This window comes from Myotis nattereri (assembly GCF_964212035.1).
Source record: "Myotis nattereri genome assembly, chromosome: 19".
Taxonomy (NCBI): domain Eukaryota; kingdom Metazoa; phylum Chordata; class Mammalia; order Chiroptera; family Vespertilionidae; genus Myotis; species Myotis nattereri.
The window spans coordinates 15649729-15672995 of NC_138095.1; the positions used below are offsets into that span (position 1 = coordinate 15649729).

General features: G+C 60.4%; 1 protein-coding gene across 2 annotated transcripts in view; it reads right to left on the reverse strand.

Moving 5' to 3' along the window:
• Window positions 1-23267, reverse strand: part of KIRREL3 (kirre like nephrin family adhesion molecule 3) — a 454266-nt gene that overhangs the window by 19139 nt on the left and 411860 nt on the right. For both annotated transcript variants that reach the window (XM_081113425.1, XM_081113424.1), the window contains exons 5-8: window positions 15868-16025; window positions 10482-10632; window positions 5248-5353; window positions 1035-1183 (exon numbers count right to left, since the gene is read on the reverse strand). In XM_081113425.1, coding sequence (XP_080969551.1) covers window positions 1035-1183; window positions 5248-5353; window positions 10482-10632; window positions 15868-16025 — 564 coding nt within the window. The remainder of the gene's footprint in view (window positions 1-1034; window positions 1184-5247; window positions 5354-10481; window positions 10633-15867; window positions 16026-23267) is intronic.

Genomic DNA, 23267 nt, shown 5'->3' on the forward strand with positions numbered 1-23267 from the left:
GGAGAGTAAGGGAAAGGCCCGCCCGCCTGGCCGGACAGCACCAGCCGAGGAAAAAGGCTCCGGCCCACTTTGTGCCTGGATATGCCCCCAGGGCTCTCCCATCCCCTTCCCTCTGTCCTGGTCCCAGGAAACCCCCATCCCAAGGTGCGGGCAGAGGGACCCTCCTCCTTGGGCCTAAAGACCTTCATGTGTCTGCCCTCAAGTCAAGTGGCTGCTCCTGGAGCCTCCGGCCCCCTAGGGGCTCTGAGCTACGGAATGGAGTGGCCAGGCGGCTCCCTGGTGTCCCCACCTCTGCTCTCAGGCTGTCCTCTGTCCCAGCCCCTTCCAGCCTCTTGTTCGAACCCACGTGTTGCTACGTGGTGGGGTTAAGGGAGGCTCCTCTCTGCACCCCCTTCCCCGAGCCTCCTGCAGACCAAGCCTGTCCCAGAGTGAGGACGATGGTGAACTCTTAGGCACCGGACAGAGGGTGTGCAGGGAGCGGCTTTCAGGGAGCGAGAACGAAATCTGGGGTGGGGTCGGGAGCCTGGACAAGCCCCCTGGTGTGGGAGGGAGCTGAGGCCGAGGGGGAGCGGGGAAGGGCAGGTGTAGAGGAGTGTGGGAAAGGGCTTTAACGCTGGAAAGGGCTGCAGAGGAGCGAATAGTTATCGCTGTGATGCACCCAGCAGCCCATCGGCTGGGAGGTCTCTGCCAGGCCCCCGGGAGGAGGGGCACCTCGGGGAGCCCTGAACAGGAGGGGCAGGCTGGGGGGCTGGGACAGGCAGTGTTTTGCTCGGAGCTTGGTCTCAGGCCTCATCCTGCCGCCTCCGCACGGTGTGACCTCGGGCCTCCGTCCCCTCATCTGCCTCATGGGAACCAGACTGCCTCCCCGTGTTGTCATGAGGCCGCCACGCGAGGAGGCTCTTTGCACAGGGCGCAGCTCCGTGAGCTGGGAGGCCTGGCACGCTGTGTGCAGGGGCCAGCACCGGTCCCCGGGCCCTGAGCAGAGACCACCCGGGGCCCGCGCCCCCAGGGGGGCCCCAGGACGGGGCACTCACAGTAGACGTCCACGGTGCGGCTGATGTTGGTGCTGCCCAGGGCGTTGGTCACCTCGCAGGAGACGGGCTCCGAGAAGTACGTGTAGTCCACGGTGGCTCGGTACACTTCTCCCGACGCCTCCTTGATGATCTGGCCCCGCTTGGCCCACCTGCAACACAGGCCCCGAAGGCTGTGGTGGCCTCGGCGGCCAGGGCGCCCCTCCCGCCCGGGGGACGGTTCTCTGGGAGCTGGGCGCGTCCAGTCCACAGAGAAGGAGCCGGGCCTGGAGCAGCGGGCAGCCCCTGCGGGTCCCCCCGGGGACCTCCAGACAGGGCGGCATCCAGGGCTGGGGAGCAGTTGGCGGTGCCGGTGGCCGGCTTCGGTCTGAGGGTCACCAGGCGGGCAGTGGCACTGGACGAGTGGGTTATTCTGGAGGGAGGAGGTCTGGCTGTTGGGTCGGTCAGCCATCTGGCCGGCTAGGCGATGGGTAACACACTGGCAGCCCCCAGACGGCGGGCCACCCGGCTCTGAGCCTGTCAGGGACCCTGTCCTGGCCACGTTGGAAAAGAAGGAGGCGAAGTCCGCAACCTCAGAGGCCAAGGTGTCATGGCGTGTGCCCACACCTGCAGGTGTGCCCCCCCCCACACATAGAAATGAGGCTCCAGGAAGTCGGGGTCACCGCAAGGTGAGAGGCTGAGGGAGAGAGGTTAGCCGGGCTCCCGACCGCCCCTCTCCTCGGCCAGGTCTCAGCTCTCTTGTCCCGGCTCCTGTCTCCAGAATAGGTCCCCTCACGGTGCCCCTCTCTCCCTTCCCCCTCCCCCTCCCCCTCCCCAGGGATGACACTTGCTCTTTTTTCTGTGCCGTTTCCACCCTCCCTCCCTTGTCTCACTCCTCAGAGGCCTCGGCTCCATCTGTCCTGGTTTGTCTGGGAGGCAGAAGGCGGGCTGTGCTGACTTCTTTCATCAGCCAGTCGTCCGACCGATCAGAGCCAGCCGACGAGGGAGACCGAGAGCCTCGGGCCTGTCTGGGTGCTGGCCCTGGACCGCAGAGCACTGCCTGGGCCAGGGACCAGGCAGCCCCTGCCCCGGGGGCAGCGCTGGGGTCCCCAGGGGGTGTGAGCGCGTGTACGCCGTGGGGCTCTCCTCACAGGTCTCCAAGGTGGACAAAACTCACTTTAAAATCACAAAGCTGCCCTGGCCGGTTTGGCTCAGTGGATAGAGCGTCAGCCCTCAGACTGAAGGGTCCCGGGTTCAATTCCGGTCAAGGGCACGTACCTCAGTTGCAGGCTCCATCTCTGGCCCTGGTCAGGGTGTGTGTGGGAGGCAACCAATCGCGGTGTCTCTCCCACATCAATGTTTCTCTCTCTCTGTCTCTCCCTCACCCTTCTACTCTCTCTAAAAACCAATGGAAAAATATCCTCGGGTGAGGATGAACAACAACAAAAATAAATAAAAAAATCACAAAACTTCCAGCTCGCTCCTCCTGCAGTTCAAGCCCAGTGCTGACGGGCCCTTTGGCCCCCACCATTGTCACCCTGTGGCCACGGGTCCCTGTGACCACAGCTCCCCTGCCAGGCCTGCCTGCACCCCACTTCCTCTCACTCCCGGCTCCATCCTGGGACCTCGGAGGCCCGTCCCCTGCGCTTCGTTCCCAGCATCGGTCTCTTGCCCAGCCCGTCCCTCCAGCCGGGAGGCGGCCATCCCCCAGGCAGGCACCATGTGGTTCTTATTGCGAATTAATATCGGGTAATTATTAAGAGCACGATTAATAAATAACAATTATCGTTTAACAACAGAGCAAACCATGCTCCCTGAGAGCTTAAGGAGCTTCCCAACAAACCATTATGAGTTATTCATGAATCACTTCAATTTCTAACTTTAATTTAATGACCCGACTTAATTGGCACAGCCCCTGCTTGAGGTGGATGCATCGGGCGACGAATGGGGCGTGTGGTTGGGGATCTGTGTCCAACCCCTTCCTCCTCCCACCTGCTGGAGCGGGGGGTCGGGGTGGGACCCAGGCCGCTGTGCGCTGGGGGGATCCACCCTGAAGCGCTCTCAGGGCCTTTGGCTGATCAGAAGTCCACGGGGAAGGTAGCAGGCAAGGACAAGTGCCCACCTGCGGGGAGCCCACCGGCACACCTGACAGCTCCCTCTGACTGTGACCCATAGGGTTGGATGGAGATGGGGCGGGACGCCCAGGGCCCACAGCCCAGGGCAACCTGCATGGTCTCTGCCTATATGCCTGCTTGTTCCTTTGTTAACTTTTTAGTGAAAAAAACAACAACAAAACAACTTTGAAATTATGGGGAAGTTGCAAGAAGAGTGCAATGAACAGCCTTTCCCCTTCACTGGACTCACCAGCGGTCACTCCCTTGCCACGTCCATGTCATGACCCCATCTCCTGTGCACACTTACACCTGGTCACCATCGTCATCGCCAGGGTTTTGCTCTTTCCAGAGGGGTGACTGGGCCTCCGGAGTTTGCTCCAGACCTGCCCCTGGACCTCCTGGGCTGCACACCTCCAGGGGTCCCCTAGCCCAGTGCACAGCTAAGCCAGACAGGACAGATGGGTTTGCATCCGACTTAAAAAAATCCTCGACCCTGGCCGGTGTTGCTAAGTGGTTAGAGTGCCAGCCCGCGCACCAAAGGGTTGTGGGTTTGATTCCCGGTCAAGGGCATGTACCTGGGTTGCAGCTTCTACCCCAGCCCTGGGGAGGGTGCATGTGGGAGGCAACCAATCAATCCATGTGTCTCTCTCATCCAATCAATCAACGATTCTCTCACCATTGATGTTTCTATCTCTCGCTCCCTCTCCCTTCCTCTCTGAAATCAATAAAAATATATTTTAAAAATAATAAAAATCGATGGAAAAATATCCTCGGGTAAGGATTAAAAAAAAATTTTTTTTTAGAAAAATATCCTCGAAGGTACAGACTGTCTCCTGGCTTCTGGTCCCCATGTTGTTTCATTATCTGCACTGCAGGGGGCGCTGCCTCAAGTCCAGCCTGAACCTCCGGCTGCCTCTCCAGCCCATTACCTCGGATGCTGCCTCTGGGGCGGCACTGCCTGGCTGACATCCCTGTCCTCCCCCGACACTGGCCAGTATTTCCTCCTCTGAGGCCATTAGCCTCTCAGGCGCTGGCGGAGGCTGCAGCTTAATGACCCATTTCCACGGCAGAGGCCAGACTCTGGGCGCCTCCCTCAGCTCTGGGCTGGCGGGAAGGGCCGGGTGGGGTCAGGGCCACGGTGAGATCCACTGGGAGGGCAGGCGAGGCTGCCCTTGAGCACCTCTGAGGTCACCGTCTCTTGGCTGCCTCGTGTGGTGATGGTGCGCAGGCAGGCGGGGCCCAGAGGCGTGGCTCTGAGCATTTATCCCGTCCGTCAGCCCGTGTTCCCGAGAACAGTACACGCCACACGCTGTGCTCCACGCTGAGCGCCATATGCGGCTCAGATTGCAGGGCTTGCCTCCGAGAAGCTCAGTCAAGGGGGGAAGACGGGCGTGGGAGCAGTAGCGATGCCTCATCGGTGTTGTGAGCCATGGGTGTGAATGGTCCCAGGTGCCCGCGGGACGGGGAGCTGTCCCAGAGACCCCACCCTGCCCAGGTGCCCACTCAAGACTAGAATCCAGATGCTGACCTTACTGGTTCCCCTGATGGTTTTTTTTTTTTTAAAAAAATATATTTTATTAATTTTTTACAGAGAGGAAGGGAGAGAGATAGAGAGTTAGAAACATCGATGAGAGAGAAACATCGATCAGCTGCCTCCTGCACATCTCCTACTGGGGATGTGCCCGCAACCCAGGTACATGCCCTTGACCGGAATCGAACCTGGGACCTTTCAGTCCGCCAGCCGACGCTCTATCCACTGAACCAAACCGGTTACGGCCCCCTGATGGTTTTAATGTTTTTTTCCTGAGCCTCTCTCCCTCTTTTCAGAAATAAGGGATCATGGAGCTATTCACAAAGAAGGGTGACACCTACCGTCTCCAGCGGAATGGGAACGCATCTGTGCGTGAAGGAGAGGGACTCGGCTGGCCAGGGTGGCGGGGAGAGGCAGGCGGGGAGGGGTCCTCACCTGGCCGGGGTGGGTGGGTGGGTGGGGCATGGAGAAGAAGGGGCACCCACACGGAACCAGCAGGGTGCCGGGTGCCCAGGCCCACAGCGACAGCCCAGGTGACAGGCGAGGGCGGAGGGCCCGGTGCCCAGGCCAGCCTGCTCAGCGTGGCCCTCACCTGTACTGCGTGACGGCCGGGTTGGCCTTGGCAGAGCAGTGGAAGGTGACAACGTTGTCTTCCAGCACCGGCTGCGGCTCCACCGACAGGTTGACCAGCGGGGGGTCTGCAGGAGGAAGAGAGTCCCTTGTAGACCGGGGAGCTGTGGCCATGGTTTTGGGGAAGAATGAGGCAGGAAGACACCCTCGGTGACCTGGAGGGTACAGGCCAGAGTTTCCGCCCCCACGATCCTGGGGACCCTCAGAGCAGCCACCGCTCCAGGGGTCCCCAGAAAGCTGGGGGCTTCAGCAGGGGCGCCCCACTCCCTGGAGGTGCCTGCTTCAGGCAGTCCCGGGGGTGGCGGGAGGGCTCCCTCTGTAGGTCCAAAGCCTGGTGTTTCAATGAGCAGCCAGCTAGGAAGCACGGCTGCCCGGCCTCAGGGTCATGCTGCCCACCGTCCAGCTTTCGGAGAGAACAAAAGGCTTCAGAAAGGAGAAGGGAGGAGGGGGTGCCATGGCACGAGGGGGAGTGTAGACACTGAGGCCATTGAAATCCAAACGGTCTGTCTTTGAAATGCCCCTGTCATATCTCTGTGCAGGGGCTCCGGTGCGTCCGTTCACTGGAACGTGGCTTTCACACCCTTTCATCGGCCTAATCATCTCCCCGTTGTCCTGACGGGCGGCCCCCAGCCCCCGGCGCCCCAGGCTGGGCTGGGCTCCCTCCTTCAACATGATGAGAAGCTCACAGAGCTAGTGGGGGGAGGTAGCGGAGAGGGGGAACTGAGAGAGGAGAGAGACAGGAGGAGAGGGGTCAGAGATCGAAAAGGGCAGAGGAAGAATCAGGAAAAGAAGCAGAGAGCTTAGAGTCGAAAGCGTAGTTCTAATGGTCACAAAGGTTTGTGTGTGGCAAGGAGTAGCCATGAGAGCTCGCCTCCCAGGAGAGCTACGACCCCCAGGACTCGCAGCTGCTCCCGGCTGTTGCTGCCCATCAGATGAGTGCGGCCCACGCAGCCCAGGACCGCCAGCTCCCAGGCCAGACTACGCAGGGGACCCAGCCCTCTATCCAGGCAGGGCTGGCCGGCTCAGCTGGGCCCCCTGAGGCTGGCGGCGCCACCCAGGGACATGGAGACCCAGGGAGGAGCTTGCATCTCATGGGGGTTGGGGAAGCATGCTCTGCGGTATAGGCGTTGGAGAGCTGCCCTCTGGGTCTGAATGTGTGGCTGGCTCCCGTCCGTCCCCCATTCCGACATCAATATTAGGAGGCGAGCGGAGCGCCTCCATCCAACTCTTGCAGAGGAGGTGATGGCGCCCGCGTGACAGAGTCTAGAAGCCCAACACAGAAACCGGGGGGCCGTTCCGGGAGGCCCACCCCACTTTGGTCAAATGATGGCTCTCGGGGAGCAGGGACATGGAGCACATACCTATGGGGACCATTTTTGCTGCGTGGGCCCCTCGTCCATCCCCCACCTGCCATTCTCAGCTCATCCTTGGAACAGTCTCCTGCAGCTTCCCTACCTCTTTGCAACACCCTCAATGCCTGCCTTTCCTGCAGGACCTCGGAGAATGGGCCCCGGGAAGGATTGCACCTCCCCTGTGGCTGCACCTCCATCCTGGCCACAGCCCCTGCGCTCCCCCTCCAGGCCCCTCCTCTCCTTGTGCAGGATATGAATTTGCAGGCATCTACCAGGCTCCAGGGGCAGACATAGTTTATGTCACATCCAACCATTAAACATGATTTTAATCCCACGCGTGATGTCGGCTGCGAAACATGCAGAGGGCAGCTTTGATGTAGCTGGTGGAACCGAGATCACATGGAACAGATGTTACAGCTAAGCCTGTTAGTGTTTCTATCAGCAACGCGTGCACGTGTGTGCGTGTGTGCGTGTGCGCGTGTGCGTGTGTGTGTGTGCATGTGCGCACGCACTCAGGGGAAGTATTACAAGGAGGAGGTGGGAAAAGAGTGAAATTCCATGACTTAGTGGTTTTATAGCACATCCATTTGCAACTTGGCAGCTGGATGCAGAGTCCAGATGTAGCGAGACTTTGGGGGTGTTCAGCTTTCTCTCCCATTACTCAATCTGGGAGCTTTGTCTTCCGTTGGGTAACATATAAAGACCGAGGGAAACAAACAACAAATGTGCTTTTGCTGAGTGTGGCTGCTTCCTGGTGGCGAGAAAACGAGCAGGCTTGCAAAGGCAGCTCCTCCAGCCCATGGCGTCCACAGCAAACACCTGGGTGCTTATTGAGTGAGCAAATGGAGCGATGGAGGAAGAGGAAGGGGGAGGCTGGGGGTGGAGAGAGCCTGATCTTTGCTGGGCACACACATGCAGACACTTTCGGGAGGGGATACATGGACGGAGACCGCTCCCCTGTCAGGGCTGTGGGGGGCCCTGGGCTGTGGGGGGTACTGGGGGAGGGGTGCCCGCACACTGTGCATGGTAAAAACAGCTGACAGGTGCAAAGTGCTCACCATGTGCCAGGCACTGTGCTAGACACAGCATCCGAATGGCTGAATAGAACTTCACAGCAACCCTGTGAGGTAAGCATCGCTACCGCTGTATTCAGATGAGGAAACTGAGGCACAAAGAGGTTAACTAACCAGGTGCACCTTGACAGAACCATATTCAAACCAGGAAGAATGCTGTGGCCTTAACCATGGCCTGCACTTCCTCGGATGGGGTGGAGCCATGAGTAGGCACCGGGGTGCTGAGCCTCCACCTGACCTCTCCCTGAGGCCTCCCTCCTCACGTGGCTGAGATGTCTTTGGGAAGAAAGGCCGCCAGGGCCCAGGGACCTGGCAGGGCTGGCGTCCTCCACCGACGCAGACTGTCATCGCACGCCCTTACGGTGTAAATCGATCATCTCATTAGAGTGCATTTAGGACAATGCCTTTTAGGAGCTGGTGGGCCAATGTGTGGGGACAGTTTTCCTGCTGACGGGAGGTTCCCCGGTGTGACGCATGGCCTGGAGCACTGCTTCCCCAGTCTCCCTGACGGGCCCAGGCCATGGCCCTGGGAGCCAGGCGGTAGCAGGCGGGGGGGGGGGGGTGGGGGGTGGGGGGGGGGATGTTCTTTGGTGCGGGATTCGCAGCTGACACAGGCCTCCTGCCCGGGTTGGGGATGGGTGGGGAAGGAGGGAGGGGCTGTGCCACGGCCACAGCTGGCAGCTTGGCCAGCGGGGACTTGGATGACTTGTGCCTCCCTCCCTCCTTCCTCCCAGGGGTGGCTTGTGTCTGGAGAGAGCTCTTATTCGTGGTCAATCCTAGGGCAAGAAGGGAGCTCGGGTGTCACTCGGTGCAATCAGACAAGGCACCGGAGTCCCTCCGTGGAGCACCCAGCTCAGACCCGCACTCCTGGGGGTGGAGCCATCCTGGCCGCCGGACCAGCTGATGCCCACGGCTCCTTGCTTCCTCCCCGCGGCTGGGCCTGCTGCTCTACGCCACAGCTGCTGCGCAGAAGCAGGTGGGCGTGGAGAGCCAGGTCCTGGGCGAGGGCCAGGGGCGGGAGGCACCCCTCTGAGGCTGACCCCCAAACTCACACGACCCTTAGAGCGAGCATCTTCCTCCCATCACCTTGCTGTTCTCAGCTCTCCCTGAGTGAGGGGTGAAAGGAAACCTCCCCTGCCTGGCGTGGAGCGGGGGATCGGGGGGTGGGGGGTGGGAGGGGGCCAACAGCTGATGCAAACGGTGGAGATAAAGCTCCTCCGGAACTCAGTGCTGTGTCTGCTGTTACAGCCATTTCTTCTGCCCTCTGGAGTGTAACGGCGTCTGCAAGGACTCTAGACACTGAATGGGAGTGTCTGCTCTTAGGCCCCAAGACGGGTTCGGGAAACCCTAGGCCCAGCCTGGGTGGCTCAGTGGTTGAGCATGGACCTATGAACCTGGAGGTCACGGTTCCATTCCCAGTCAGAGCACACGTTTGAGTTTGCAGGCTCGATCCCCCCGGGGGGGGGGGGGGACGTGCAGGAGGCAGCCGATCAATGACTCTCTCTCATCATTGATGTTTCTATCTCCCTCTCCCTCTCCCTTCCTCTCTGAAATCAATAAAATAAAAAAAAAAGAAAGAAAATCCTAGGACGCAGATCCTTGGAGTGCCACGTGGAATGGAATCCAGAAGCCTTAGACGAGCCAGGGCCGTTGGGAAGTGTTTTGACATGAACTTGAGTTAAAGCAAATAGCATGATGGGGAGGCAGTGAATGCCAGCCCATGACGAGGCACTCAGAGCCCGAGTTGATATTCGTTGTAGTAACTGACTCTCGCCGAGGCCCACCGTCCGGAAGCACAGGGAGGGTCACCAGCGCCGGTCTGCAGAGCCAGGCTGCCTGCGTATGAAACCTCTGTGGCCTTGGGCACGCTCATCAGACTTTGGGGGCCTCGGTGTCCCCATTTGGGGGCGATCGTCATACCTGCTCCAGATGAGCGTACAGACGGAATGAGACAATACGTGCCAAGTACAGACGGCCTTTTCTCCCTTCTCTGCCCTTGACCGGCCCTCCCATGAGACCCTGTAGAGGGGCTGGTGCTGTTCACCGGGTGTGGGACCCCGAGGGACTGCGTGGGGCCCCCTGGGAGGCCGGCAGGGCCAGGGGTGACCAGGACATCGACTGATGTGGAAGCTCTACCTTAGGCAGGTGTGGAAACGTGGCTTAGACACGTCACTTGCCAAGGACCCTCTTCTGAGATGTTTTGCTTCAGTGACAGTAATGACGAGCGTGCCCTTTGGGTGTCCACACATTCAGACCCGGCCAGCCACGGAGCTGCCTGACCCACTCCCCCCCCACACCCTGAGGATGTCCGCAGGGAGGAGCCTGAGGAGCTGGTTGTGCAGGCCGGTTCCTTCCCAAACCCGTGCCCAGGCCGGGGTGTGGGGTTCCTCCATGCCCAGACCGGGATATGGGGGCTCCTCCGTGCCCAGGCTGGGGTGTGGGGGTTCCTCTGTGCCCAGGCTGGGGTGTGGGGTTCCTCTGTGCCCAGACTGGGGTGTGGGGTTCCTCTGTGCCCAGGCCGGGGTGTGGGGACTCCTCTGTGCCCAGGCTGGGGTGTGGGGGTTCCTCTGTGTCCAGGCTGGGGTGTGGGGGTTCCTCCGTGCCCAGGCTGGGGTGTGGGGTTCCTCTGTGCCCAGGCCGGGGTGTGGGGTTCCTCCGTGCCCAGGCCGGGGTGTGGGGACTCCTCTGTGCCCAGACCGGGGTGTGAGGGCTCCTCCGTGCCTAGGCCGGGGTATGGGGTTCCTCCGTGCCCAGGCCGGGTCAGTACTCACGCTGGATGTCGATGGTGACCGAGGTCTCCTTCCCCGCGGGGATGGCTTTGTTGGTGGCTCGGCACACGATGCTCTGCCCGTTCTCCACGTCTCCGGGGGAGATGAACAGGGTGCTCACGATGCTCTCGCGCTTGCCGTCACGGAGCAGGGTCTGGGGGGAGGGAGAGAAGGCCCATGTCACCCGGCGGGCATGGCCTGGCAGCTACAGGAAGAGGGAGCCCTGTGCTTGGAGGCGGGCAGCTCACGACCCCAGGGCGCCGTCTCTGCACAGAGCTGGGGTCACCTCGGCTCCCCGGCCTGGCTGAGTGCTGGGCTGCAGAAGAAAAAGGAACCAGAAAGCATCCTATCGCGCGTGAAAATCAGCCTGGACTGGCAGACCCCAGATGAGGAAGGAAGCCAGGCTGCAGGTCCCGTGCAGGAATTCCCACCGGTCTGCCTTTTGTGCCAGGGGAGCGACCTCCGGGTCTGCAGGAAGCTCTGAGGCGTGTGCCGCAGGCAGAGCTGTTGTCCCACCACAGGGACATGGCCTGTCGAAGGGGGTGTAGCTTGGGGCGTGGGGGAACGGGCAGGCCTGGGTGGGGGCGTGGCAGAATCCATGGACACTGACTTATCTAAACACTTTCAACTTTTCAAGTCATTCACTTCCTCACCTCACTGGAGCCCTGACCAAGCTATAGGCAGAACGGATGCCATGTCTTCCACGTGACAGGTGAGAAAACAGGCGAGACCGAGAAACGTACCCTTCAAGGTGGAGGCGACACAAGTAAGAGGCTCCTGCAGCGGGTTAAGTGGTGTCCCCCCCCAGGGTTCATGTCCCCCTGGAACCTCAGAATGTGACCTTAATTGGAAGTAGGGTCTCCACAGATTAGCTAAGTAATTAGCAATTAGTTGAGACTCTGGACTTAGAAGGGCCCTAAATCCAATGACTGGTGTCCTGAGAAGATGGAGAGGCAGAGAGGCAGAGAAACAGAGGAGACGGCCGTACGGAGAGGGAGGCAGAGACCGGAGTGATGCTGCCACAAGCCAAGGAGAGCCGGCAGCCACCTGGTGCTAGAAGAGTCGAGGGAGGGCTCTCCCTGAAGCAGGGGTGGGGAACCTTCTTTCTCCCAAGGGCCATTTGGATGTTTATGATGTCATTCCAGGGCCACACAACATGATCAGCTTCAGAATTCGCCTGCTATCTGTGGTCACACATTTAATTAACTCACCCCTCATGCCTTGGCAGGGCCAGACCAAAGGATTTCGCGGGCCTCACGTGGCTCGAGGGCTGGGCCGGATGTTCCCCGTCCCTGCCCTAAAGCCTTCGGAGGGAGCGAGGGCTCTACCAGCACCCCGAGTGCCGACTCTGGGCCTCCAGCCTATGAGACAATGAACGTCACCTGTTTTGAGCATCAGCTGTAGTCCCTTGTTAGGGCAGCCCTAGGAAACCAATACGAGTCCTGAGGCTTTTGGTCTCCCGTCTCCCATTAGCTTCCATGGGACCATGAGGCCATTCTGCAGCTGGGTCCGCCTCGCCCCTCCCCTGCACCCCCTTTCAGGGCCCTCCCCGTCAGTTTGGAGTCCTGGGAGGGGAGCCCACCGGGGACCCGCGAGGCGGTGCCTGCTGGGACGGTATGTGGGCAGGAGGGCCACTCCCAGCGGGACTGGCCAGTCCTCGGACTCTGCTGATTCTGGGCAGGAGCTAACTCCCTCCAGGAAAGGGGTGGCGGTACAGTCTTATTTTATTTTATTTTTTTTATATTTTATTGATTTTCTTACAGAGGAAGGGAGAGGGATAGAGAGTCAGAAACATCGATGAGAGAGAAACATCGGTCAGCTGCCTCCTGCATGCCCCTCACTGGGGATGTGCCTGCAACCAAGGTACATGCCCTTGACCGGAATCGAACCTGGGACCCTTCAGTCCACAGGCTGACGCTCCATCCACTGAGCCAAACCGGTCAGGGCAGTCTTATTTTACCGTGATTAGAGCCAGGGGATAGGACAAGAGTCTCCACTTCCTCAAACCTCCTTTAAACTAACCGTGGCCTGGGCTCTAATCTCCCCAGACCCTGGGAGGAAGCTATCTCTGTTCAGCAGAAGCGAAGTGAGCCAGGAACTGGGTGGGCAGGGCTGGGCTTTGCCCTTGAGAATGACCCTGAGCCATGACCCTCCCTCCACCGCTGGAAGGAGGTGAGTGTGATCTCCACGTGAAGGTGGGAACAGTTAGGACCACTGTGCAGCCTCCGAGGTCACAGGGCCAAGGTCACGCGGGCTACCGGAGCCACTCTCTGGGTCTGCCGGTCAGCGTGGTTTCTGCTTAGCCGGGGCAAAGCCTGCGGCCTCCAGCACGGGGCCATGACCCGAGCCTCTGTCGAGGTCAGCTCATCCTGGGTAGACAAGGCCAGACTCTGAGATGCCGGAGAGATCCCTGGGGCGGGGCCGTCATCTGCACTGTCTCCCGGATGCTGGAAAACTGCCTGGGCCTCGGCAGGTGCTGGTGGCCTGAGGCCTTCCCTGGGCCATCATGGGGTGGTGGCCTTAGCCCTGGGCAGAGGGGTCCCCGGAGAGGGGCTGGGGGACAGGGATGTGGTCAGTCCTAGCTAGCCATGGGGCAGTCCGGGCAGTGGGTGGGGAGCAGGCTGCAGGCCAGGAACTGGATGGGGGCCCACTGAGGCACCTGCACAGAGAAGGCACAGAGGGTTGGCCTCCAGCCCAACCCCAGCGGAGGGCGCTGCACTGCACCACAGCAGCCGGCTGGCTCGGGCTGGGCCGCAGACCTCCTGCGTCTATAAATATCCAAGCGATAATAAGAACAATTTCCTGGGTGGAAATAAGACCTGGGGTGGAGCGTGTCTGTGTACGTGTCTGTGTGCATGTCTGTGTGCATGCGCACGTGTGTGCGTGCGTGTGTGTGTGTGTGTAGTGAAATGGGGAGGCTGTCCATACTATGCCCCCCCCTTTTCTGTACCCCCCCATTGTGCTAACAAGGGGCATGGACATAAGCTGGACTCAGCTGGCCCCTCCACTGATCGGCTCTTTGCGGCTGAGGGGCCGGGCCAGCCGGTGCTGGTGGGAGGGAACCCGGCGGCCCGCGCTCCTAATGAGGCCCCAGGACTGCCTCCCGCCGCCTCCCCACCCAGGGTGCTCCTCTGCCTCCGAATGATGATTAATGACATATTTACTGTGTCCGGGCGTGTGCTTTTCTGGGAAATAAAAATTCTGGTTCAAGCTGTTTGTTCCACCTAATTAGAGAAAAGGGAGATGTGTTCATTAAACCAGGGAGAGAGGGGAAGGCAGGCTTGCGGCTCCCACAGGAGGCTCACCCGGCTCCCAGCTCTCGGGGACCCCAGGCCCTGGGCCCAGGGAAGGGCCAGGTCTGCAGGGATGTCCTGGGGGAGGAGGCTGAGAAAGGCCAGGGAGGCCTGGGAGCCCGCAGGGCGGAAAGGTAGCTTGGGGGGGAGGGGGGCGGGCATGGCCTGCCTGCTCTTGCCCAGCCTCCATCTCCCTCACCCTCCTTTGTCTCCTTCCCTCATTCCTTCCAAATCTCCTTATTCTCATCTTTCTTTTCCTTCATTCCCCTCTGACAGCTCTCCTCTTTACTCAGATACAAATGGACCCTCTGGGCTGTAAGGCCTTGAAGGTCCCAGCCAGGCCGAGCATTCTATCATTGGCTGATTCTTGTCCCAGTCCACGCGGACCTTCCCTACCAGCTCCTTCTCTTCACTGAACTTGGCTCTGGGGACACGCCGGGGGCCCCAGCCCGCCACCTCCTATTTCAGAAACCTTCGTTAGTGTGCAGATCAGCTCATCCCGTGAATTATTAATGGCGAGTCTTCTGTTTCTGGGCCACCACTTCCAAGGCCTGGGGCGGGCAGCCCTCCCTCAGGCTTGGTGGCACGAGCATGCTGCCCCACGTGACCCTGATGGCAGCTCTTGCAGGTGCACTAGGACCAGCGCAGCTGTGCGTGCAGGTGTGTGCTGGGGCGGGCGTGCACCTGACCCATGCACAGGGGTGAGTGCGCCGAGCAGTAGCCTTCGTGGACGGGTTTCCAGCCCTCTCTGCCTCCAAGGCTCTGTCAGGTCTGGGGCTCATCTCTAAACCCTGCCTCCTGTCTGTGCCCCATGCCCCACCCCTTGGCCTTCAGTTAGCAGTGGTCCTGGGGGCCGGGCTGGCCGGGGACAGATGCGCCCTGGGTGCGGGTGTCCAGTGCAGGTGGCAGCCAAAGCCCCCCGGTGGGCAGTGGAGAGCCAGGCTGAGCCCAAGAGATGGGAGGCCAGGAGATGCCTGGGGGTGGGGGTAGGGGGTGGGGGTGGAGGAGACCCCATGTGAGGATGATGGAGGTTTCCAGGGAATGCAGTGGGTGGGGACTCAACACCTGTGCTTAAAGGAGGCCTTGAGTGAGACCTAATTGCCTGGCAACCAGGCCTTCTCTGCTCTGCCTTTTTTATTTTTTAACATCTCTCTGATTCCCCTCTTTACAGCTGCCTGGGGAATCCACTAGGGCCGCTTGAATGGGGATGGAAGGGAAGGTGGAGGCCTGCACAGTGCATTTGCCCAGACCCTGCCTTCTCAGGGACCTCACGCTGTGCCCTGAGGCCAGGAGTGATGCCCATCAAGAAGGCCAGGATGAGTGGTGGCTGCTGGGTAGACTCTAGGCCCTGATAGGCAGGTGGATGGAGGGTGCTGGGGTGAGTGTACCCAGTAGAGAGGCTGGTGGAGGGAGTGGGGCCCAGTGTGGGGGGTGTTATTCCGCAAGTGCTCTTAGCCCAGTGAGGCCCGGGGTCCCGGCAGCAGGCGGAGGGAGCAGAGGTGGGGCCAGAGGGCGAGGGGCTTCGAGGTAGGGACATACACGCCCTGCTAAGACCCAGCACCGCTCCAGGGTCCAGGCCTCGTCCCCACACCTGGCAGCAGCTTGTGAAGTAACAGGTGGAGCAGGGCCCTGGCTCCCCGGGGAGATTTCTCTCTGGACTCAGCCCATATTGTCTCCCCTCTTCCTCAGCCTGTCCTGCCCGCGCCCCCCCCCGCCCCCCGTTTGTGTTGATTCTGGTGCCAGGCCCGAGCCCGGGTGTCCGGAAGGGGACTCGGGGGGAGGCCTTGCGGTCACTCCAATGTTGCTGTAGCCAGATGCCCACTGGGAGCCCAGGCGCTCACCCGCACACCAGGCCAGGGGCTTGGAGGCAGTGGGGGTACACGAGGCCCCCCAGCCAGTGTGGGGGAGTCTCCTCCAAGAGACAGAACCCTCAGATGAACACAGCCATAGGGTGAGAGAGAGAGTGATATGCAGAGAGCAACAGAGACAGCAAGAGCTGCAGAAGTGGGGTGAGCTGGCCCCTCCCCAGGGAGCCCCCAACCCCCTCCCCTGCTGCCACCAGCCCTGCCCCCACCAGCACCGCCCCCAGGCCTCACCTTGGAGTAGGTGGCCCCGTTGATGACCTCTCCCTTCCGCAGCCAGACGATGGTCGCGGCGGGCTTGGCGTTGTCTGCGTGGCAGGTGAGGTTGAGGGGGTCCCCTGCCCGCAGGCTGATCACGGGCCCCCCCAGGATGACGGGGTCATCGGGTGGCACTGTGGGCAGAGGAGGAGGGAGGTCAGGCTGAGGGCAGCCTCGGAGCTGGCGGGCTTTATGGAGCTGATGACAAACAGTAATTACCACACTTTAATAACCGTTAATCCCCGAGTATTGTCACTGTAATAACAGCAGTAATCCCGCACACGCGCACGGCCTGTTTATTGGCAGAGGCTGTTCCCAGCAGCGTCAGATCCTCTGCTTGCGAGGAGCCTGCGAGGGGACAGGGCAGCCCTGAACCTGGTCGCAGAGCGAGGAGCAGAGCTCTGATGCCCAGACAGTATCTGTAGTCGCTTCCTATTTAACAACTTCTCCCCCTCTTCCTTCTCTTCCTCCTCCCCCTCCTCCTCCTCCTCCTCCTCCTCCACCTCCTCCATTTCCTCTTCCTCCTCCTCCTCTTCCTCCTTCTTGATAGAAAGCTATTTTTTTAAATATTTTTTTTAAAAATTGAATTCAGAGAGAGGAAGGGAGAGATAGAAACATCGATGACAGAGAAACATCATCCCTCCCCACACGCCCCCTACTGGGGACCGAGCCTGCAACCCGGGCATGTGCCCTGACTGGGAACTGGACCGTGACCTCCTGGTTCATGGGTCAACACTCAACCACTGAGCCACACCAGCCTGTCTTCTTTTTTCTTTTTTAAACAAAGCACGGTCACATCTGTGGTCTGATTTCATCTGCACAACCATCTTGGCTAGTAAACACGATTATGATCCCAACTGCATATGTGTCGAAAGGAGGCTCAGCTCAAGGGGTCAGGCTCAAGGTCACGCTGCCAGGGAGTGGCAGAGCCAGGGCTGGGAGCCGACCCCTGACGCCTGGAGCACCGGGCGGCCCCTTCCTCCCGGGGGACAGGTGACAGGCAGCCTTTCAAGACCAAGGCAGCGGCTTCGAAGCCCTGGCATCTCCTTAGCGCTTTACCCTTCCAGCTCCCTCGCCCCAGTCAGAACGAACCTCTCCTGCTGGCTCTCCGCTAGGGACCGGGGTGCCGGAGAACCCCACATCTCCCTCGGCGCCCTGCGCAGAGCCCTGTGCCTGGCGGGGTCCCATACACACTCGCTAAGGCCCATGGAGCCGGCCTGTGACCCCATGATGACCTGGGAGGCAGGGCAGGCCCTTACGATGACGCGTGGCCAGCGTTTGGAGAAGCGGCCCAGAGACGCCAGGTCCACGTCACAGAGCCGCTTCTCACGTCAGCGCAGTGCACACTCCGGAGGGGTGGCCTCCGAGGCTCCTGCCTCTCCCAGGACAGTCCACAGAGGGTAGCTTTCCCCAGAGACGCCCTGGGATCCCTGCTCTTCCTTGCTGGAGGGGCTGGGACCTCAGTTCTGGGGGCTGGGAGGGGCTGACTGCAGTCTGCCAGGGAAAGATCCAGGGGTAGCTGGGGGACAAGCTAAGGCCCTAGAACAAGGACCCAGAGACCGAGAATGTCCATCGCCCCCCTCCGTCCCCCCACCAGGCCCTGTGCAAGCCTCCGCGCTGGGGGCTGGGGCAGGCGGCCTCAGAGCTCCAGGCACCCCCACCTCCCCTACAGGTGCTGCTTTCCCCTCCGCTCTCCCCCAGGGCGCGCCCCGCAACCTGCCTGGCTTCCTTCTCAGTCCCTGGAGCTCCTGCATCGGGGCTCCCCCAGGATCCCGGGACCCCGGGTCCCCTCCTGCTGTTCCCGGTCCCCTTCAGCCAGCGCTCTGCCCTCCCTTCCTGCCTCCAGGGCCTGGCTCAGGACCCAGCCCTGTGAGCACCAACCCCCCACCCCCCAGTTTCTATTCCTGAGAAAGAACAGACCCTCAGGGCATCCAGAAGTCCTCATCAGCCCCAGGACTCTGCCCGGATCCTGGCCCAGGGAGGAAGTCGGCCTCATCTAACCCTGCCCAGCCTCCCGGGGGGCCTGGGCACAGGCAGATGGTGGGTGTGGGCTGGACAATCATGACACCCTGTACCCCCTCATTACTGCCGGAGGCCACGTGGATGCGGGTGTGGCCCGGGAGCCCAGGGAGGCTAATGAGGGCTTTGCACAACTGGGGGCGGGCGTTCTACTCGCCACAGAGGGAGCTTTGTCTCCATGGGCCGGGCCTTCCAGCAGGGAGGGCTGGGCTGGGCTCCTGCTCCTTCCCTGGGTGGGGGCAGCTTTCTCCCCAGGAGGGGTCCAGGGTGCAGGGGCTCCAGCCGAGTTTGCCCAGGGCCAGGAAGACGGAAAAGAACCACTGGCAGCTTTAGGAGTGGAATAAAGCAGCCCGTGGGTGCGGTAGGGTGGAGAGCGCCCTCGGACAGACGGCGAGGCCCGAAGGCAGCCCCTTCCGGTTTTATTTCCTCAGATCTGAAAAGGGAGAGGTCGCCTGGCCGGCGTGGCTCAGTGGTTGAGTGTCGACCGATGAACCAGGAGGTCACGGTTCGATTCCCGGTCAGGGCATATGCCTGGGTTTCGGGCTCAATCCTCAGTGTGGAGTGGGCATGCCAGAGGCAGCTGATCAGTGATTCTCTCTCATCATTGATGTGTCTCTCTCTCCCTCTCCCTTCCTCTGTTTAAAAAATAAATAAACGTGAGAGGTGGACAGGGGATCTGGGACGTTCTCTCCAGCACGGACATTCGTGGGGTCTGACAGTGGGTTAAGCCAGGCCACAGCTTACAATCTTCTGGGAGAGGTTTTGAAAATCAAGGCCATACACTGACCAGCTGGGCCGATTTCTGGAGCTGGACCCCAAGCAGTAGGGCTTTCGAGCTCCTGGCTGGTCCCGTGTGGCCAAGGTTAAGAACCGACTGTCTCTGGGCCTTTGTTCCTGCTCGTCATTCCTCTGGTCACAGTGCGGGGACTGAGCAGGCCTTTCCAAAAAACAAAGACCGCGCTGGGCAGAGCCCTCCCTCCCTGCTGTGCAGTGCGGCGCTGGGAATACTGGATGAGGGAGGGAGGGGAGCGGAGAGGGGCGTGGGCTGCAGGGTGGGTACACACGCACCCACACATCCACCCTCAGAATGGGTGCTGATTACATCTTCCCAAATAAGCGGTTATCACGCCGGTTATTCGTGGAGCTATGCATTATTGATTGGCCTTCGCCTGGCTGCACACCAGATGGGGTGTGTGGGGGGGTGCAGATGGGGCTGGGTGTGCGGGGCGGGTGGGGGAGGAGGGAGGAAGTTGGGGGGCCCACAGGCTGAATAGAAATCAACAGTTTCTGGCAGCTGCAGCTCCCCATGTACGGAAGGGGGACTCATTCCCTCTCTCTTCTTCGGAGGGACCAAGAGCTGAAGCGCTGGTGGGGGTGTGAGTGGAGAGAGGGCGGGGGGCCTGGAGCAGCCTGAGCCTGGACATGCATTATTCATGAAGACCTCACAGGATTGGTTATTATCCTGAACCACTACAGAGTTTGGTCTCCTAATTTTTAATCACAGGGAAGGTGGAAACGTTAGCCTTTTGTGATTAATCTGGAGATAAAAATAGTTGGCTGTTTTGGTGTTGTGCTCCTTGCCCGTCAGGACAAAATGCGTTCACTGTGGAATGACTGAGGCCTGGGGATGGCCGGAGCGGGTGCCGGGGCGGGGGCGGGGTGGGGGGGGGACTGGCCCCCAGAGCTGGGAGCGGCCTGCGGAGCCCGGCTCTGCGCTGTCCAGAATGCTCTCTCCTGTGTCCTCGTCTTGCTGGCTTCGTCTCGTCTGTGAGGGCACAGCTTTCATTCACATCCTCAGTGAGGCCCATGCCATCGCCCCTCCCCTGCTCTCCATCACATCACCTGCCCAATTTCCCCATCAGGGGTGTCATGTTGTCCGTCTCCGTTTACCAGAAAGGAGGCTCCCTAACGACAAAGGAAGACCCCGTTGTCTTGGTCCCCGAGGCACTGCCATATCTGGATCAGTGCCTGACGCGTAGCAGGTGCTCAATAAACACTTGTTGAATGAATGAGTGAGGGATCCCTGGGCTGGGGTCTCTCCTGGCCTTCCCCTCTGAGGTCGGCACCTTTTATATTGTGCACGTGTGTGGTGGCTAGCGCTGGGGATGGATGAGTGAGTGGGCGGGGGTGGGGGTGGGGGTGCAGACTCGACAAAGAGGAAGAGGCCCCGGCCCTCACTGGGTCAGCTGCATAAGAACGCTCTGTGGTGTGACATTGGGGGATTGGCTGCTTCCTGCCGTTTCTGGCGGGAGGAGCCTGGGCCGGGGAGGCGTGGTGGTAATGGCGGGGTGCTCCTCAGCCTGTTTTCTTGGTAGCACCCATCTTTTTGGTCCAGGAGGGACCCCAGTCTGATTTGCCTGGATCACAGGCGGGGAAGAAGGCTGCAGGCTGAACAAGGTGACAGATCAGACACCCGGCTGCGGGGTAGGAGCAGGTTAGCTGCCAGCACTACTTCCCTTTGCTATTAGGCATCGGCGTTCAGCCCCAGGCCCTGGGGACTCGGTCAGGGGCACAGGGGCGGGGAGTGGGCTGAGTTCGGCTGGGACTGTGCGAGCTGACTGGACCGGAGGGAGGGCACCTGGGCCTCTGGCTCATCCTGATCAGCACCTCACCCTCCAGACTCTCCTTTCACCCCCCCCCGTCTTGGCGGCCGTCCTGATGCCAGCCTTGCTCCCCCCTTCCTCCCTTTCTCCTTTCAGCTCCTCCATTCAGCCCCTTTCATGCCACCGTCTAAGCAGATCACGGCTGAGAAAACCAGACCGGCCTGCCTCCTGCAGACCTTCGCTCCCCGTGCGCCCGGACGGGCCTGCAGTGCCACCCCCCCACCCCCGGAGCTTGTTACAGATGCAGCGGCTGCTGGGCCCCACCTCCGGGCCTCCCGCATTGGCCCCAGCGTGGAAAAGGATGCCGGGGGTTCTGTATTACATCAGTGCTTGAGGAGCCCTGCTCTGGAGGCCTCCGGGGAATGAGGAGAGGCCGAAGAACGCTTTGAAGGAAGGGCTCACCAGACGATGAGAGCACACATGGGGCCCTTCAGCCTCTCTTGGTGCCCTGCTCCCTCCTCAACTTAGAGAGAGGGCCTGGATGGCTCAGCAGACACTGGGCTTGCAGTTAGCGATCTTGTTTCTTAACAGGCGCCTCCACATAGGGCATTTCTTTGCCTGGGATGCTGGAGACCTCTCCCACCACCCCTTCTCCGGGGTCTCCCTTCCCCAGCCTTCAAGACATAGCTAACGGGTTGCCCAGTTCCTGAGGTCTTTCTGGAACCTCCCGGGTGGACCACGTGACTTTGGCCCATGTCCCCATGGCATCCTGGGCGTCCTCTGCCTCGATAGCCAACCTGTTCTATGCAGTGACCTGCACGTGTTTGCCTCTCTTCCTCGATCCCCATCACCTGGCTGGCACCTGCGTACAGGGGACACCCCGGGTGGTGTTTGCTGAGCCCCACCTGGCTGGAGTCTGTGGCTTCACAGGCTGTAAGGACTGGGCAGGTTACATAACCTGAATCTGCAGCTCTTTCTGGATTCTCCTCTCCTTCATCTGCCTTGTTAATTAATCATCCTGGTAGATTCTCAAACATGTCTCTCCGTTTCCATCCCCAAAGGTCTTCCTGGCTCAGGCCCTCATCATTTCTCTCTTGGATGATACTGCTTCGCATGCTCTCCCTCATTCCCCGACACGGGCCCCAGTGATCTTCACAAAAGTCGGGCGATCCATCCATCCATCCATCCATCCATCCATCCAAGCATCCGTTCGTCCCCATTTGCCGAATGTGTGTAAAATCTTTCTGAGGCATTGCCATCTGGATAGAGTCTGAACTTCTTGGCTCCTGTCGCCCTCTCCAGTCTCATTTTTCATCTTTACCAACAACTCAAATTCTTCCTGCGGATAAGAATCACTTCCTTGGAATAAATCACTGCTCCCCAACTGTCCCTTCCCATTTGTTTAGTTCCCTTGACGGCTGGGCAGCTTGGGGTCAAAGCCTGGGTCCCACCTTGACCAGCGTGTGCCCTTGGGCAAGTTGCTTAGCCGCCCTGTGCCTCAGTTTCCTTGTGTGTAAAACAGGCGATATAATGAAATCAGATTTGCTGTTTAGTTGCTGGAGCCCAGCGGGATGCGATGTGGAGAAACACTGTCCATGGTCCGGGGTTGCATGGTGGGTGCTCTGTCTCCTTGGGGAAGTAGAGGTGTCTCTCTCCTTCCCCTGCCCTGTGTTCACCGGGCTGCCCAGGGGTGACCCCATGCTGCCCTGCCCAGCTTGGCTTCTCCTCCAGCCCCCTCCCCCCATCCTGTGCCCACGAGAGGGAGCCACACCACAGAGGCATGAGCCCAGCTGTCTTCCCGTGGAACAGAGATGAGCCTTCTGGGCTGAGCTCAGCCAATCGCTGACTCAGAATCATTCTGTTTGAGGTGGTTTATTATGCAGCAACCCCCCCCCCCAAAAAAAAACCCAAGCCCCACAAACAAACAAACAAACAAACAAACAAACAACCGTAAAAAAGAAAAAGCTAATTGGTATATTCAATAGTACGCTACTGTCTGGCGACCACCCACGTGCCTGGGCTCCTGAACTCGTCTCAGAACGGGGGCCACAGCGTGAGCTCTCTGTCCTTCCCACTTCGCTCCTCTCTCCCTCTAGCGCGGCCAGAGGCCATTCGGAAGCTCAGCCTCTGCGGCTGACAACGTTCACTGGCTCCCGCTGCTCCAGGCAAACTCCATTCCTCAGCTCGGAGGCCTCCGCAGCTGGGCCTTCTCCCTCCAGCTCTTTCTCCTGTGTTTGCCAGGAGCTGGCACTGGTCTGCTGGGCTCCCTGCAGGGACAGCCTGCCCTTCTGGAACTACCCGCATTTGCGTGCACAGTTGCCCTGCTGGGGGTGTCCTGACCCCGAGTCCTAACGGGCTAGAGTCCCCTGGTCTCGCCAATCAGTTCAGAGGAAGACCTTCGCCTCGTTAACGCGTGGTCATTCTTTAGGCTCTGCACCTCTGCCGGGAAGCCCTCTCTCCATCTCAGCCCCGCCCCTCCCTTGTCTGGCCTCGGCTCTGCCCGAGCACCCGGTGCCACGTGCATGAGCTCACGCGGCTTTGATGCCAGTGCTGTTGGCTGCCCCGAGAGCAGGAGCGCCGAGGGCTGGTCCTTGCCAGGGTCTCTCTCCACCCCAGCATTTAGGAGGGTGTCTGCCCGCGGTGAGCATCTTCCCTGAACTGCCGAGTCGGAAGCCAAGCTCCCCCAGCTCCCCCAGCACCGAGCTGGGCCTTCTACCCGGCACTCAGCACAGGCCGCGCACATCCGCCTGAGGGCCCGTTTCAGGTTCCCTGCACCCGGAGCAGAGGCTCAGTCCTCTTTGCCTTTCCCCCCCA